The 17,312-nt window shown below is 39.2% G+C and overlaps 1 protein-coding gene across 1 annotated transcript in view; it reads right to left on the bottom strand.

Annotated features, from left to right (window-relative positions):
- The window catches only part of LOC136876441 (ATPase family AAA domain-containing protein 2), a 456,642-nt gene that overhangs the window by 202,853 nt on the left and 236,477 nt on the right, over positions 1 to 17,312 (bottom strand). The window contains exon 12 of the mRNA XM_067150416.2: positions 4,542 to 4,936. Coding sequence (XP_067006517.2) covers positions 4,542 to 4,936 — 395 coding nt within the window. The remainder of the gene's footprint in view (positions 1 to 4,541; positions 4,937 to 17,312) is intronic.

The raw sequence follows: 17,312 nt of genomic DNA, 5'->3' as shown, positions 1-17,312 counted from the left end.
TTACTGCATGTAGATGCAACGACAGTCTGCAGAGCCATTCATCATGTATCTAAACTTATTGCTGCGCTGAAACACGAGTTTATCAAAATGCCTTCCGAGCAAATTGACGTGAGGAAAATCATGCGTGATTTTTTCGATGTACAACACTTCCCTGGTGTTCTAGGTGCTATAGATTGTACCCACTTACCTACCTACAATATCTCCTGGGAGTGATAACGCAGAAGTTTACAGGAATCGTCGTGGGTTGTTTTCGTTAAACGTTCAAGTTAATTGTGATGCTCGCCTCAGGTCCCTAACTATCGTAGCAAAATGGCTAGGATCTGCTCACGATGGCAATATCTTCATTAATTTACGAGTGCAAGCTCAGTTCGAAACAGGAGACATTCCAGAAGGCATAGGCTTGCTCCTGGGAGACAATGGCTATCAGTGTTGTTACGTGCTGACTGCAGTGCTTCATGCCAAAACAGCTGCGCAGCGAGCTTATAATCGAGCCCATAAAGCAACCATGTCAGTAATAGAAAGAACATTTGAGGTTGTGTAAAGATGCTTCCCTTCCCTCAGTATGGGGCTAAGAGTGAAGTTACCTTGTGTTTTTTCAGAATTGGCTTTACGTCGCACCGACACAGATAGGTCTTATGCCAACGATGGGATAGGAAAGGCCTAGGAGTAGGAAGGAAGCAGCCATGTATTTAATTAAGGTACAGCACGAGTATTTGCCTGGTGTGAAAATGGTAAAGCACGGAAAATCATCATCTGGGCTGCCGACAGTGTGGCACGAACCCACAATCTCCCGGATTTAAGCTCACAGCTGCACGCCCCTAACAGCACAGCCAACACGCCCAGTACGATTTAAACTAGGGCATCGCTGTCCTCCTTGGAAAAATTAGAAAGGTCCTTTTTGTGCTTCATTTCAGTCATTTTTTTCTTTCTTTCGGCACACAGAATACGAAGGAAAAGAGATTCACACTCCTCAACGAGACTCGCGATACCCAGCTGATTCTGCACTGTTACCAAGCGCTCACATATGAACCTGGATCAAAAATTAACTTCACCGAGCTCGATAGCTCCAGTCGCTTAAGTGCGGCCAGTATCCAGTAATCGGAAGAAGGTGGGTTCGAGCCCCACTGTCGGCAGCCCTGAAGATGGTTTTCCGTGGTTTCCCATTTGCACACCAGGCAAATGCCAGGGCTGTACCTTAATTAAGGCCACGGCCGCTTCCTTCCAATTCCTAGGCCTTTCCTATCCCATCGTCACCATAAGACTTATCTGTGTCGGTGTGACATAAAGCAAAAAAAAAAAAAAAAAACTTCGGTTAGTTGATCTTAAATCAGTGTTATACAACACTACACTGGTCTGATCTTAGATCATTTTCTGAACTTAGATTAAACTGATCTTCAGTCAACGATGTTTATACAATCGGCCCTTAGACAATGAATGGAGGTTACACGCTACCTTCTTCTTCTTGACCGTTATTGGACTCCGCATAAATAGCCTCCGTCCAGCCGCTGAACCTCGTTGATGAATACAATGCGTATATTAAAGACCATATGGAATAAATTATTCTGTACCGGGCGAGTTGGCCGTGCGCGTTGAGGCGCGCGGCTGTGAGCTTGCATCCGGGAGATAGTAGGTTCGAATCCCACTATCGGCAGCCCTGAAGATGGTTTTCCGTGGTTTCCCATTTTCACACCAGGCAAATGCTGGGGCTGTACCTTAATTAAGGCCACGGCCGCTTCCTTCCAACTCCTAGGCCTTTCCCATCCCATCGTCGCCATAAGACCTATCTGAGTCGGTGCGACGTAAAGCCCCTAGCAAAAAAAAAAAAAAAAAAAAAAAAATTATTCTGCTAGGGAAAGGACATAACCATGTGCGATCAGAAGAAATCTGGAGGGATGACTTTGTCTGCCATTCTGAAAAACTTTGACCAAGTCGAATGATCGAGTCGAAACTCGAAGGTGCCGCGACCTCTGGGCGCTGAAAGATGCAGATGCCAGTCCACTTTCCAGATTTTAATTTTGCCTTAATTAGTAAGGAATTTCACGACTTTCTCCGTATCCACAACTAGGCTATCACGAGACAAACATGCACCACGATAGTCAATTTCACATGATTATATTCCTAATTCAGATATAGGCTACCATATCACGCGACAAAACTTCACTGTTACAATGCTAAAAAGAGAAAGATGTTCCCACCTTTTCAATACAATAACACTGTTGCACGAATCAATGTAGCAACATATTTAATTTATTAAGGGACCGGTTTCGACAGCTGTCCATGTCATCATCAGCCTACACAAAAATGGCAAGAAGTTAACACAATTGTAACACTTATGACAGTTTTCTTGAATTAACAATAGAAGTTCATGTAGAGGTTCTTGAGCACTCTTGCTGATCTTGAGGTTAAAAAAATGATGCAGTATATTTCACAATTGTTGTTATTCAAGGTATAAAATTTGTTGCTAGGTAACAAATTATATGATTTTGTTTCAGTACTTCAAAAGGTGGATAGTGGTATATATAAAGACTCTTAGAATATGAGACTATTAGTACTGATACGGATTTTTTGAGATCTAAGGAAAAGAAAAGAAATTTAAAATAAGAAATAGAAAAGTGAAAATGGTAAGGTAAGTAATATTATGAGGCTCACTTTAATTTAGCCTTGTCATGAAGTACAAGAGGAAGTAAGAACCAAAAATTGAATATAGGTAGGGGATAGGAGGGGGTAAGGGAGTAAGGGGAGTGGTTTAAGGTGAGTCAGTGGGGTGTTGTGGTAAGAGCAAGTAGCGTGAGAAGGTGTTGTGTATTACGTGGAAGATTGAACGCCTACTGGTCAACTTAAAGCTTTTGAAAACTAAGATAAGGAAGTCAAAAAGAATGTTCGGTTTTTCAGACAAATCGTTAAGGTTTTGGTTAAGATTAAAATATTGATCAAGGTGTATTAAACAATTTTCAGTGATATCAAGAAGAGGGCCTTTGTTTAAGGTATTGATAATTTCAATGTCTTGGTCTAACGTAGTGAAATATTTTACGTCTTGCATGTGTTGCCCTATTGCTAAGAATTTACTGTATCTTATCGCGTTAACATGTTCTGAATATCTCATTTTTAAGCTGCGCCCAGTTTGTCCAATGCAAGAAGAATCACAGGTGTTGCATTTAGAACGGTATACGTCAGATTTTGAAAATATATTCGTTCTGTTTATAGATTTGGAGTTATAAATTACATCCGTGTTTCTATTCTTAGTTCGAAAGGAAATTTTGGAATTATGTTTTTTGAAGATATTGGCAATGCAGTAGACGTTTTCATTGAAAGTGAAGGTAGAGTAAGCTGCTGGTTTAGGATTGTCATTTGATAGTGTACCACTCAACACAAAATAAATTTCTAACTTCTGAATGGAATGTGAAATACAAGCACAAATAGGCTGACCTTTTCCGTAATCATGCAACAGTGGCGTTGCAGGAATAATTATAACATTAAAATACATATAAAACAAAAATTATGATTGTGATCTCCTTGTCATAATATGATGTCTTTAAGTAGAGTTAGGACCACAGGCAATTAAGTAAATCTCTATAGTGAAAATTCAGAAGAAGATAATCTTTGTCTTGTATACTTATGTTTTAGTTATCACATAATCTGCTTAATTTTATTTTTGCTGAAGATGGCCACTAAGTGGCTGAAACTAGTCCCAATGTTGATGTAATATTATTTAATAATAACAATGTTATTGGCCTTACGTACCACTAACTTCTTTTTTTCTTTTTAGCTTTTCGGAGACACCGAGGTGCCAGAATTTAGACTCGCAGGAGTTCTTTTATATACCAGTAAACCTACCGACACGAGGCTGACGTATTTGAGCACCTTAAAAAACCACCAGACTGAGCCAGGATCAAACATGCCAAGTTGAGGTCAGAAAGCCAGCACCTCAACCGTCTGAGCCACTCAGCCCGGCGTAATATTATTTACTTGAGGTACTGTATTGAAAAGCTCCCTGAAGGTGCAACTTATCTTGTGAAGTTCAGAAATTCAAGGCCTTTTCCCATAATCACGCAACTGTGGCGATTGCTCTTACTCAAGAATTCATGTTTCTTTCACAAGAGATGACTAATAACATTTTCCGGACCAGGAAAAATGTGATCGTACTATGCGGTAATAGCATGAATTCGCGATGCGGTAAGCGAGGTATTGTTATATAGAGTTAATACGATGAGAGTCAGGACTTCTAAATTACGGCGTGTTAAGTGGGAAAACGTATTAATGAGGAACGCATTAACGAGGTTTCACTGTAGTAGTTTAATAAATGTGGTCAATAGTAAACCAGGATATCTTTATAAGACAGAAGTTACTTTAGTTTTAAGAACCCTGACAACCTGTGACAGTATGTTTGAAACAAATTTTTAATATTCTTTTCATACTAGTAATCAGGGTGCACTCTGTGTGATAGTGCAAGAACCTAAAAAGAAAAAAAGAAAAAAAAAAAAAAAAAAAAAAAAAAAGAACTTTAGTAACTACTAAAACAATGTCGGGAATGTTCTTCCTACCTGGCTACAGACCGAGATACACCATGTGGGAAAGACTCCTTGAGAACACTGATGGCTTTGTCCATAGCAGATTTCAGCAGCGGCTCTACCAGAGGCAGCAGCTTGCGGCCAGGACTGGGCAACACACGTACAGCAGCAGGAACAATACTGTTCTTCGCCCGCAGGAAGTCCACCTTCTCCACTTTAACAGCAGTGGGATCTACTAGAAGCTTATGGCTAGAGTGGTAGATCTGTGGGTAACACCGTCTCAAACCTTGGACTACTGCTTCAGAACACAATGCTCTCAGATCTGATCCACAGTAGCCTGCGGCCTGCTCCGCCATAAAATTCAGAAGAGCTGGACTTGGGGGCTGAGCCCACTGGCTTACATGGATGCGAAGTATCTCTTGCCGTTCCTATAAAAACACAGGCATTATAATTACTTCCTTTAATATACAAATGAGAATTCAGCAGAACAGCAACATTAAAATATAAAGTAACACATGGTTCAAGGTGTAGGTTACTGTAGTCACGTCCTAATTCGTAAACCATAGGCAATGGCTGAGTAGCTTAGTAAGTGGTCCACAGAGTCGGGATACCAGTTACTATGCAATGGGAGTGGGCACCTCAGACATATTGTAAGCCATGGCCCTACTTGTGCTCAGGCGGCTAGGACTATACAATCTATCGGTGGTCCCTAATCCGTTAGACGAGATATCCTCACTTAGACTATGTGAAAGTAACAGTAGCATCCTACTTCACAGAATTGTGTACTTGCCATGGTAGGGTGCAGATGAGGATGACACTGTAGTCAGGGTCAACAGCAACGATAGGATGATGCTAATGGGTGATTTCAATGCGAGAATTGGAAATCAAACTGAAAGATACAAAAGGGTGATTGGTAAATGTTGGGAAGGTTTGGAAGCCAATAGGAATGGTAAGCATTTTCTAGACGTCTGTGCTATTCTAGGATTAGCAGTTACAAATACATTCTTCAAGCATACGACTATTCACCACTACACATAGGCAGAGGCACCAGATCCGTAGACTATATCATAACTGACTTTGAATTCAAGAAATCTGTCGTCAGGAATGTGAGGGTATTCTGGGGATTTTTTCATGGTGCAGATCACTGATCTGTAGTGAACCAAGTATCGATAAGCCTAGGACTGAGAAAATGAAATTGGCCTGCAGAAATGGGTTCATCTTTGTAGTTCATAGTTTACATGGATCATCTACTGAAAGGTATTAAGTGGCAGGGAGGGATTCAGTTAGGTGGAAATGTAGTAAGCAGTCTGGCCTATTCTGACGACTGGATCTTAATAGCAGATTGTGCTGGAACTTTAAATTAGGTGCAATGAGTATGGTATAAAAATTACCCTTTCTATGACTAAATTAATGTCAGTAGGTAAGAAATCCGAGAGAACCAAATGTCAGATTGGGAATACTAGGCTGGAACCTGTAGATAATTTCAAGTATTTAGGATGTGTGTTCTCCCAGGACTGCAGTATAGTAAGTGAAATTGCATTAAGGTGCAGTAAAGTTAATGAAGTTAACTCTCAATTAATGGATGAAAACCATAACGGTATAAGTAGCATTTTGGTCATTCAGAGAAAAAGGCATTCAAACATCTTCAACACTCATATAAAGCATGCTATTTGTAGTTACACCACCCACCACTAGAGCGCAGAATATTACCGCTATCACTTGTATCTCTTTGCTGGGGAAAGAATACGTCCTCCCGGAGTTACATCCTGCACTTAACTAATTTTTTTTTTAAATGTCACTTATACCGTTATGGTTTTCATCCATTCAATTGTGATAAACAGGATTCTGTAAGAAGGCAGTTAGCCCCCAGACAAAAATATCTTCATAACAGTCTGTTTTCAGATCAAAATTGCTTTACAGGAGTGAAAGCTGGGTGGACTCAGGATATCTTATTCATAAGCTAGAAGTAATAATAATAATAATAATAATAATAATAATCATAATAATAATGTTATTTGCTTTACGTCCCGCTAACTACTCTTTTAAGTTTTTCGGAGACGCTGAGGTGCCAGAATTTAGTCCCACAGGAGTTCTTTTACGTGCCAGTATATACCGACATGAGGCTGACATATTTGAGCACCTTCAAATATCACCGGACTGAGCCAGGATCGAACCTGCCAAGTTCGGGTCAGAAGGCCAGCACCTACACCGTCTGAGCCACTCAGCCCTGCTAAGCTAGAAGGAAGACATAAAAGTAGCGAGAATGATTGCTGGTACAAACAGGTAGGAACAATGACAGGAGGGCACTTGGAATGAGGAAATAAAGGCTAAGTAAGGAATGAACACGATGAATGAAACTGTACACATAAACCAGCTAAGGTGGTGGGTCATGTGAAGCAAATGGAGAAGGATAGGTTACCTAGGAGAATAATGGACTCTTATGGAGGGTAAGAGGAGTATAAAGAGACAAAAATATCAACGGTTCGACTCGGTTTCTAAAGATTTAAAGGTACAAGACTTGGAACTAAACGAGGCCACAGAACTTGTTACAAATAGGGGATTGTAGTGGTGATTAAAAAATTCACAGAGGCTTGTAGACTGAAAGCTGAAAGCCATAACAGTCTATAATGAAGATTTATGTATGTATGTATGTATTTATTTATAACACACAATAGGACAACATACACTTAACAGCAACACCACTTCACAATCAAACATGTAAAACAATGACTTGTAATATATGAAGATGTGTAGAGACCATAACATGCTCCATATATCTATGAATGTAATACCTGTTGTTCAGATTGTACACATTTGGATCCTGGCTTTCCCTTCTATGCAATATACTGAATAATCATTTGAACACACACCCATCACCAAATCACAAGTGAAACATTTCTTTCCTATGTATTGAATAGGTTGAACCTCTTTCAATTATTTAATTTTTAACGTATAGATTGAGCAAGCTCAGCAACATGAGGGGACCAGAGGAACAAAAATAATCAGAATTTAAGTTGGCTCCAATGCACATCTGATTTAGAATGAATGCTGCTAAATAAATGCAGTAAAATTGTCTTAAACAGAACAGTGAGAAAAACGAACTTGCCCTTTTCCAAAAGAAACACAAACGTCTCCCTATTACTGAAAAATCAGCTGTAATGGAAAATTTGAAAAGGGTGCATCCATGGCTAATATTTGTGCAGAGTATGGAATCGCGATCATTTGAAAAAAACAAAACAAAAAACAAATTAAGTGATATTTGTGTTAAAACGTAATTTGGAAAAAGAAAATGGAGAAGTAAAGTGAATGAGAAAGCCTATAAAACTAAGAACTATGAGTACATTGGTAGTCAAGGAACTGAAATTCAAGCTACTTCAAAAGACTGGCAAAGCAGTCACAAATACACTTTTCAGGGAATTCAATGTGGCTTTTCAGATTATATTTTCTCTTTATTAGGCCCATAATCTTTAAACGTACTATAATGAATGTGCTTTGTTGTTATAAACCAAGTTTTAATGCACTTTCTTCGGACGATTCAAGTTATTTCAGTTAATCCAGTCAACTTATACTCCGCCCCATGTAGTCAACGAGGCTGTACTGTAATGTTATCTGTTAAACAAAAATTCAATTGCTACAGATTTTAAGACACACTGGAGCGTTGAATTTTTTTTAAACAGAGGAGTTCTTTGACATGTACGAAGTCAACAACAAAGAGTTGTTAGAGTCAAACACTTCAGTTAAAAAATCTTGCTATAGGAAGGACATCATCTAACCAAATGTACCATTGGCCAGTGTCTGAATGTGGTCCTGGAGGACATGTCAAGTGTGATGATTTTATCACTAAAAACAGAAAGTAGGTATCAATCTTTTGCTATACAGAATATGTAGTTGTATCTATCGTTTTGTTTTGGGTAGCTTTTAGATTAATGCTTTTGGAAAGATGCAGGTCTACAGGGAGTTCTTTTCTCGTATCAGTGATCCGTGATCTAGTCCACCTTCAACAAACAAAACTAATGAAAGCATTGTCGATAGAGCATTCAGACTCAGAGATGTGAGAAAACATTTCAAATTTGGTAAAATGACATGATAAATGTTGATTTGTTTCTTAAATATTAACAGGACTGTGAATGAAGAATTTGTTTCTCGTGGACTTAAAAACTTTTACATAGCAAATTTTGAGAAGACTATGTGTAAGTATTACAACAAATTAACTGGAAATGTGAAAAGTGGAGACTGCCCTAGTGACAAGGATGTGCTTACAAGACCTCATCTATCAGCAGCTTAACGAGACTGACAACCTGCTATTCTTTATTTCTACTCACCTAATCTTCCTAAGTGAGACTTTATTTTTAAATTCCCATTGATGAAAAGCATAGAAATGAAGAGCACAATTTGGATGTAGTGAAATGAAAATTACAGGAAGCTCTAAATAGCAATTAATCATGAGTCGAAAAATTATTTCCATATTCACATTCAAGGATAATTTGATTGTTAACCACATCTTTGGTTATTCATTAGATGGAAATAATACTGAACAATCAGAGCTACTGTTTGCCCCTTGAAAGAAAATTGCTACTTGATTAACTATAAGGTAGCCTACTGTGTTCCAGAAAAACTGATCATCCTATTAAAGTATCTAAAATATATTACGTGCAGTAAAGTTGACATTTATGACGACTCTGATTCCTCATATACAGATAAGAAAGGATTTCCATCCATCTTCTCCTTTCTTATCTGTATATGTGTAATCTGTCAATACGAACATGAAAGTCATAAATCACTCGACTCAGACTCCTGGCAACTGCATGGATGGAGTGTCTCCGTATGTTCCTGTTTTCCATTAATCTTTTTAGTTCTTACAATGACTGGACAAGGCAGATGTAGTTATCTGTTGTGGAAATAGGGTTGGACTAGCTCTGCAGATTGTGATTGTGGTGTCTCTTCTCAGTCAATTCACCACATTGTTGCTGACTGCCCAATTCGAGCTTTCAAAGGAACGCTAATGGACATTCACCGCACATCGGATGAAGCAGTTGATTGGGTCAAAATGCTAGACCTAGAGTTATAGTATTATACGGACTTGTGACGACGTACATTTATCCTGAACTATATGATGTGTGTACATAGATTCATCATACTATGGATAAATAAATAAATAATAATGCAACTGTGATGAAGTATATCCATTTCAATGCTGGCCACCCTCGTCTCGAGTTACTTCCATTTTTAAAAGCATTATCATATTTTTCCAGGAATCAAACTATCTCATAATATGCCCAATACGACAGCTGTAACCTTGCAATATATGCCTCAACAGACACCTCTGGATTGACCTTCTGAATTACCCATTTGTTTGTGTTCTTGGCCGCTCAAGATATATGTAAAATTCCTCACCAGCACCATAGCCCAAACATCCAACTATTTTATGGTCCATCTCTCACAAACATATGCAACTATCTCTTATCTAGGCCTTTTTCAAGTGCTGCCCTGCCAAGCGCTACTCTCCAGCAAATTTCTGGATACCTAGAGCCGTTACAAGTGATGACTATTCCCAGAAAACGGAAATTATCCACCATTTTGATAACTTACTTATACTGATATCTTATAGTTATTAGAATCTTTGTCTTGTTAAGATACAATGCTGAGTGTTGGAGGCAATAAGTAACACAACCTCGCTACGGGAAATAACAATGGAATCCATCACACAGTGTCTGTCCTCAATGTCAGGGACAGGTTCAAAGGGGTCTGTTCTCGATGTTAGGGGTGGCTTACATCCATGCCTGTCTTAGAGGCATTAATGTGGCACACCTATCATTGTACTTGCTTCCTCGTGGTCAGCGACCAGTTGGAAGGACATGTTCCTTTCAATTCTTACAAAAATATTAAATGGACTAATCATGACTATTACCAGGCAAAGAAAAATACAGTAAACTTAATTATAGCCATTTCAGAAATGAAATGGAAACTCCAAGGATCAAAGGAAACTGTATATTACTTACAATTTTCCAGCGGAGTCAAGTCAAACATATGAGCTAAAGCAGGAATTAGCGCATGGTTCATAAATATTTAAGATCACCAATAAATAATTATATTTTGTGGAATGAAAGAATTCTACAGTTACAACCTAAACTTACTTGATGTTATCTCACAATTGCTGGAGTCTATGTGTCAACAGACGGGCATAAGGAAGAAAAGAATACACACTAGCATCAGAAAGTTTAGACTCGCCCATGAATTTTCACTTACCATGAAAGATAGGGGCTTATTTGTTGAAAATCAACATGGAAATACCTATGTTTTTAGAACTAACTAGTTTTATTACATTTCATTAGATTTTCCTTCACAATGATCATTCACAGGGAACAAGACACACAATCACACCATCTTAAGCAATCACACTACCTGTTCGTCAATGTGTCCACCCTTTGCTTTGATTACTGCTTTAGAGATGTGTGGCATTCTAGCCGTTAATTTTTCCGAAGTCTCGGTATTTATACATCCCCAGGTTTCTAACAGACATTGCCACAACCCAACCACACTACCTGCCACCTTTTCTTTCACTTTCCAGTCAAGTTCATAACACAAAAGTTCAATAGGTAACAGATCGAGTGATTGAGGAAGCTAGACCATTAATTAAAATTTTCCTCCAGCTCGTTTCCTTTCCAGATACTGCTTGCACAAATGAGACGTGTGTTTAGGATCATTGTCCTGCTGTAGAACAAATCCTTCACCAATCAGCTTCATTCCAGATGGCACGGCATTGCGCGAAAGGATACAGTGATATTGTTTCTTTTCCAGTATTCCCTCTACTTTCATCACATCACCAACCTGATTATTTCCAAAACATCCCCACACTATCACATTTCCTCTTCCATGCTTCACAGACGGAATTATGCAGGATTCCATAACCATTTCGCCGGGGAGTCGAACGTATTGGCAACGAATGGATCCAAATTTTTTCAAATTTAAATTCATCCGTCCAAAGCACCCTTTTCCATTGTTCAGCGGTCCAGTTAGCATGCATTTTAGCCCACTGTAGCCTTTTCTGCTTCTGTACAGTTTTCAACAATGGTTTCCATGCTGCTATGCGACCAAACAATCCCGCCTCAAGCAGATGATTTTTCATTGTTGTCATAGACACAGGTTGTTCTCTTGTTTTATTTATCTCTGAGCAAATATCTACCGCTGTACGCCTTCTGTCACGCTTGCTGAGGAGTAAAATATGGTTATGTTCAATTTTAGAAGTCTTCCTTGGACGTCCACTGTGTGGTCAGTCCTCATGAATACCAGTTTCCTCTCTGCGTTTCACTGCTCTGCGAACGCTCCACTCTGAATTTTTCAATTTTTCCACAATTTTTTGCTTCAACCACCCAATTTCTTTATAAGCACAAGCCTTGGCTCTGTTTTCTTGGGTTATCTTAGCCTTCTTCCCCATATTTGATTATCTGATGTGTGTTGTTACCGTAGATATACCCAGATAACAACAATGTAGGAAAACAATCCGGTACAGAAATTAACATACAACTGCTCAGGATAACTTCTGTAGGCTAACTGTCGACTTCCAAGACAGCGAGGAAACCAGAAGGACAAGTAATCACGTGAGAGGGGGATGTTTATTACCTGGGAAAGGGCCGGAAGTTATCCAAGTAATCACATGAGAGAGGCATGTTTATTTCCTGGGAAAGGGCCGGAAGTTACCCAGGTAGAAGCAAGCAGTAAGAGCTGAGGACCATAAATCTGTCAATTTCTTTGAGGAGATAAAGTAAAATCTCTCAATATACACTGAAATAGCTTTATGAAAGTGCTGAAAACATCCATACATAAGTAACAGAACTAAAGTACCATTATCACACAGAAAACATTTATTTAAGAAAATTATTAATTTTCGTAGGCGAGTAAACTTTCTGACGCTAGTGTATTTTGCAACAAACTTCAACGTATTAGAAACAAAATTAACAAGCCTGATACGATTGTCCTGATGGGAGAATAGGTAATGTGAAAATAAACTAAAGTATTGGAATAGATGGTGAGGAAACACAAGAGAAAAGGTGGCAACCTAATAATTAGGGAAGTTATAAACTGAAGTACAAAATTATGAATACAGTGTTTCAAGACAAGGATAGTCTTTAAGTTTACTTGGAAAACACATGACCAAAGATCCATGATTGACTATATAATTTACAATAAAAAAAACTCTCTGAAATGGTTCTACAGTAGATACCAGAATCATTAGAGGCCCAGAAATTGAGTCTGATGATTGTTTACTACCATGCCCCATTCATATGAAGTCTAAATGGTACAAAGATAATAATCACAACAACAAAATTTTTAGAAGCACGCAAACTGTGGTTATTTTTGTGGACTTCAAAAACGCATATGACTCGATAGGCCAAGGATCAATCAATCACTACTGATCTGCATTTAGGGCAGTCACCCAGGTGGCAGATTCCATATCTGTTGTTTTCCTAGTCTTTTCTTAAATGAATGCAAAGAAATTGGAAATTTATTGAACATCTTTGGTAAGTTATTCCAATCCCTAAATCCCCTTCCTATAAACTAATATTTGCCCGAATTTGTCCCCTTGAATTCTAGCTTTATCTTCATTGCTGCTCATGTCCGTAGGTTTAACCTTAGATTACCCTACACATGTCCCCGGGTGGTGCTAAGTGAGTAACATCAGAATAAGACGAGACCGAACTGTCGTATACAACCTCTCAGTCAAGGAAAACGGAGTAGAATCACACCTAGAGGCCCTTCTCAGGGCCCTCAAGTTCGTAACATTGGCCTTTCAATGAAAAAAAATGCCAGCTTAACATCGAGGGCATAAGCGGAGCAAAGAGTGAATACCTAGCAAAGATTCTCAAAGAACACCTGGCTCATATCATCCTGCTTTCAGGAACCCATACGGAAAATGATCTCCAAATGCAATCCAGAGGGAGAATTCCAGGATTTAAATTAGTGTCCGCAGTTAATTATGTAAAATATGGGATTGCCACCTATGTCAGGAGCGATATCACCCACTATCAAGTCTTGCTATTTTCCTCAGATAATGAAATATATACTACCACAATCAAAGCCTGTGATTTGACAGTAGTTAACGAATATAAACCTCCTGGAACTCCCTGGCCATATCCGCCAATTCCAACTCTGCAAAATCCAAGTATAATTGCAAGGGACTTCAACAGACATCACACACTATGGGGATACAAAGAGAATGACGGTCATGGAGAAAAGCTCACTGACTGGATGGAAACAGAAAACTGTAAACTTATCTATCATGCCAAGGGTAAGGCTTCCTTCTCTTCTGCACGGTAAAACAAATACACCTCGGATCTCTGTTCTGTAGCGCAGTCACAACACCCACTCAGCAACATACGATGCACAGTGCTCAACAAATTTCCTCAGTCAGCACAGAACACTAATTCTCCAGTCTGGATTGCTTGTGTCTATCGCTCACTCCTGCCCGAAACAGAGATGGAATTTTATAAAAGCCAATTGGGATGAATTTTCTAAACAGATTGACTCCAACCTGCAATGGAGATGACCTATTCATAGTAACTACAGCAGATTCATCGGTGTAGTTAAAAGTGCAGCAAAACGATGTATCCCATGAGGATACAATAATAATCTATAATAATAATAATAATAATAATAATAATAATAATAAGAATCTATATCATCCCATGAGGATATCGTAAACAATACATACCTGGCTGGAACGAGGAGATTGCAAGGCTCTTTAAAGAATTTGTTGCCAATGGTGATCCAGATTCAGCTTCTGAACTGTTACAATCCCTAGATGAAAACAGGAAGAGAATTTGGCAAGAAACTGTAGAGTCCCTAGACTTCACTCACTCCAGCAGGGATGCTTGGAGCCTGATCAGAAAATTGGACACACCAAACAGCAAAATTAGACCGAAAATAAGCATCAGTCTAGACGACATAGCCAAACATATGATCTCTACCTCAAAGGTTTCAGTTAAAAAGCATCATAGAAGGCATGTAAAGCACTTCTTGAAGGAAAAGAAATGCTGGGCTCAACAATCCTCTGAATTCTCTGCCCCATTTCAACCACAAGAAACTAAGCAGGCCTTAGAAAGTCTAAAACTTGGGAAAGCAGCAGGTGCTGAGGGTATATATCCACAGTTCTTTCTTATACTTGGACCAGCTGCTGCTAAATGGCTTACTAACTTCTTCACAAAGATACTAGAGACAGGTAACCTACATTCACTCTTCAAGAAAACAAACATAATAGCTGTATTAAAAACATCTAAGGACTTAACAAAAGTTGAGAGTTACTGGCATATAGCACTCCTCAGTTTTAGAATAAAGCTTCTGGAAAGGCTGATACATAACAGGATCTCTGCGACAATAAATCAGTATATTCCAGTCGAGTAAGCTGGATTCAGACCTGGACGAGGATGCGAAGAACAGGTTTTAGCACTAGCAACCCATATTGAAAATGGATTTGAGAACAAAATTGTAAGCATGGGTGTCTTCTTAGATCTGACAACTGCATATGACACCATGTGGCAAGATATACTACTCAAATTTATCAGCATCATCCCTTGCCTGAAACTCCCCACATTACTCAGTAACATGCTGAGTAATAGGTACTTTCAGATTTTTTCATAAGACTCTAGAAGTAAAGTACATAAGATAAACGTTGGACTGCCTCAGGGCTCTGTATCATCCCCTCTACTATTCAACCTGTATACATATGACCTCCCGGTAACCAACTCCAGAAAATTCAACTACGCAGAGGACATCGCACTGATCGCTCAACACCAACGATTTGATGAATCTGAGTAGATGCTTACATCAGACTTAAAGATACTAGACAGTACTTTCGTCAGAACAACCTTAGACCAAACCCTCAGAAAACTGTTGTGCCTACCTTCAACTTCTGGAATAGAAGTGCTGGGTACAAACCAACCACACCATTCTACAGTACTGTAGTAACCCAATATACCTGGGAGTCACCCTGGACAGGTCCTTGACCTACAAGAATCACCTCTGTAATGTGTCAGCCAAGATTAAGACCAGGAATAACATCCTTCAAAAGCTGGCAGGTACATTCTTGGGGTGCTAATGCTCAAATCCTGAGATCAACTGCTCTTGCATTTTCTTATTCCGTTGCTGAATATTGCTGATCAACCTGGCTTAACAGTGCTCAAACTGGACTAGTAGACACCCAGCTGAACCAAGCACCAAGCAATGTGTACCATTACAGGGTGCATCCGACCAACTAACACATACTGGCTTCCCACCCTACGCCACATACCAGCTCCATCCCTGAGATCGCAGTCACTGCTTAACTTATGGAAGAAAATAGAAAACAATCCTCACCTCCCTCTTCATTCTGACATAGCAGCTTCTCCAGCTAAACGACTGAAATCCAGACACCCTTCTTGGCATACTGCAAAGGATCTACAGGACACCACCTTTAATATATCAGACGCCTGGATAGAACAATGGCAACAGCAATCCTTGTTACCACATCATCACATCATTGAATAACCCTGCAAGCGCCCAGATGGATTTTCCCTTCCCAAACGGCAGTGGAAGACGCTAAACCAAATTAGGACTGGTCAAGGTAGATGTGGAGCCACTCTCTTCAAATGGGGATGGAAGACATCAATGTGACTGCGGAGAAGAGAAAACAGTGGATCACATTGCATTTGAGTGTCCTTTGCGCAGTTATAGAGGCTCTATAGAGGGCTTACACCGTGTCTCAAGCAAAGCTCTTTTGTAGCTCTCAACTTTTGATATGGAACTTTAGTTATAAACTTGAGATGGTATTTGTACATATTGTACTCAACATACACTAAATTAATAAATCTTCTTGTTGTGATCATTCCTACCTTTAAAGACACCAATCAAACTTATTCATCTACTGGTGTCATTCCATGCCATCTCTCCGCTGACAGCGTGGAACATACCACTTAATACCAATATAAGTGGTCTGTTATTGGACATTATAAATTTTCCAGCTAACTCAATCCTGTTAGCCAGCGTTTCAACCCAGTGTGCTATGTTGGGCTCATCAGCTGGTAAATAGCACACCTACCAAGACGCATGGCTAGTGCATACCGTGGAGGCCACTGCATAGGCTACTTGGAGCCACCGGCAGTGCCAATACGCTATGAGAGACTTTGCTTCATTACAAAATTAGTCCTTTCCAATAGGTTGACCGAACCCTCGACGAAGCTAGTCGGATTCTCCTCCAGTCGCCCGTGGAATTCCAGAAGGTTCTCTATAATCACCTTCTAGTCTAGGTGTCCTGTATTGCCAGTTAGGTTTGACGGGATTAGAGGTGTGGCGGTATGTCATGTTTGTAGGAAGAGCCCCACATATAAAGTATCGAAATTCATTCATAGGTTTTTAAGAAAATATTACCTTTTCAACAATAAATCCCCTTTAAAAAATTCAATTAATTTCTGCAAAATATTGAAATTTGAACTGCAACCCAACCATATTTTATGTTCTTTCGATGTCACAAACATGTTTCCAACCATTCCTACTAAGGAAACCATTAAAATTATCCATGACAACATCAATAAACATAGCAGCCTTAGTAAAATGGAAATTGAAGAATTCATGAAGATTTTGAATTTCGTTCTAAACAATAATTACTTCTCCTTTAATGGTAAATATTATCAGCAGAAAGGCCTAGCTATGGGAGACCCTCTATCTGGCATTCTAGCAGATATTTGCACGGACCATATAGAACATACAAAAATTTCGCAAATAAAGGGCATTAGTTTGTGGCTAAGGTTTGTTGACGATACTTTCGTGATCATC

The sequence above is a fragment of the Anabrus simplex genome, chromosome 6, assembly GCF_040414725.1.
Source record: "Anabrus simplex isolate iqAnaSimp1 chromosome 6, ASM4041472v1, whole genome shotgun sequence".
NCBI classification, from domain to species: Eukaryota; Metazoa; Arthropoda; class Insecta; order Orthoptera; family Tettigoniidae; genus Anabrus; species Anabrus simplex.
Note: the sequence above shows the minus strand (reverse complement) of the source record. Positions and strands in the feature narration are given on the sequence as shown.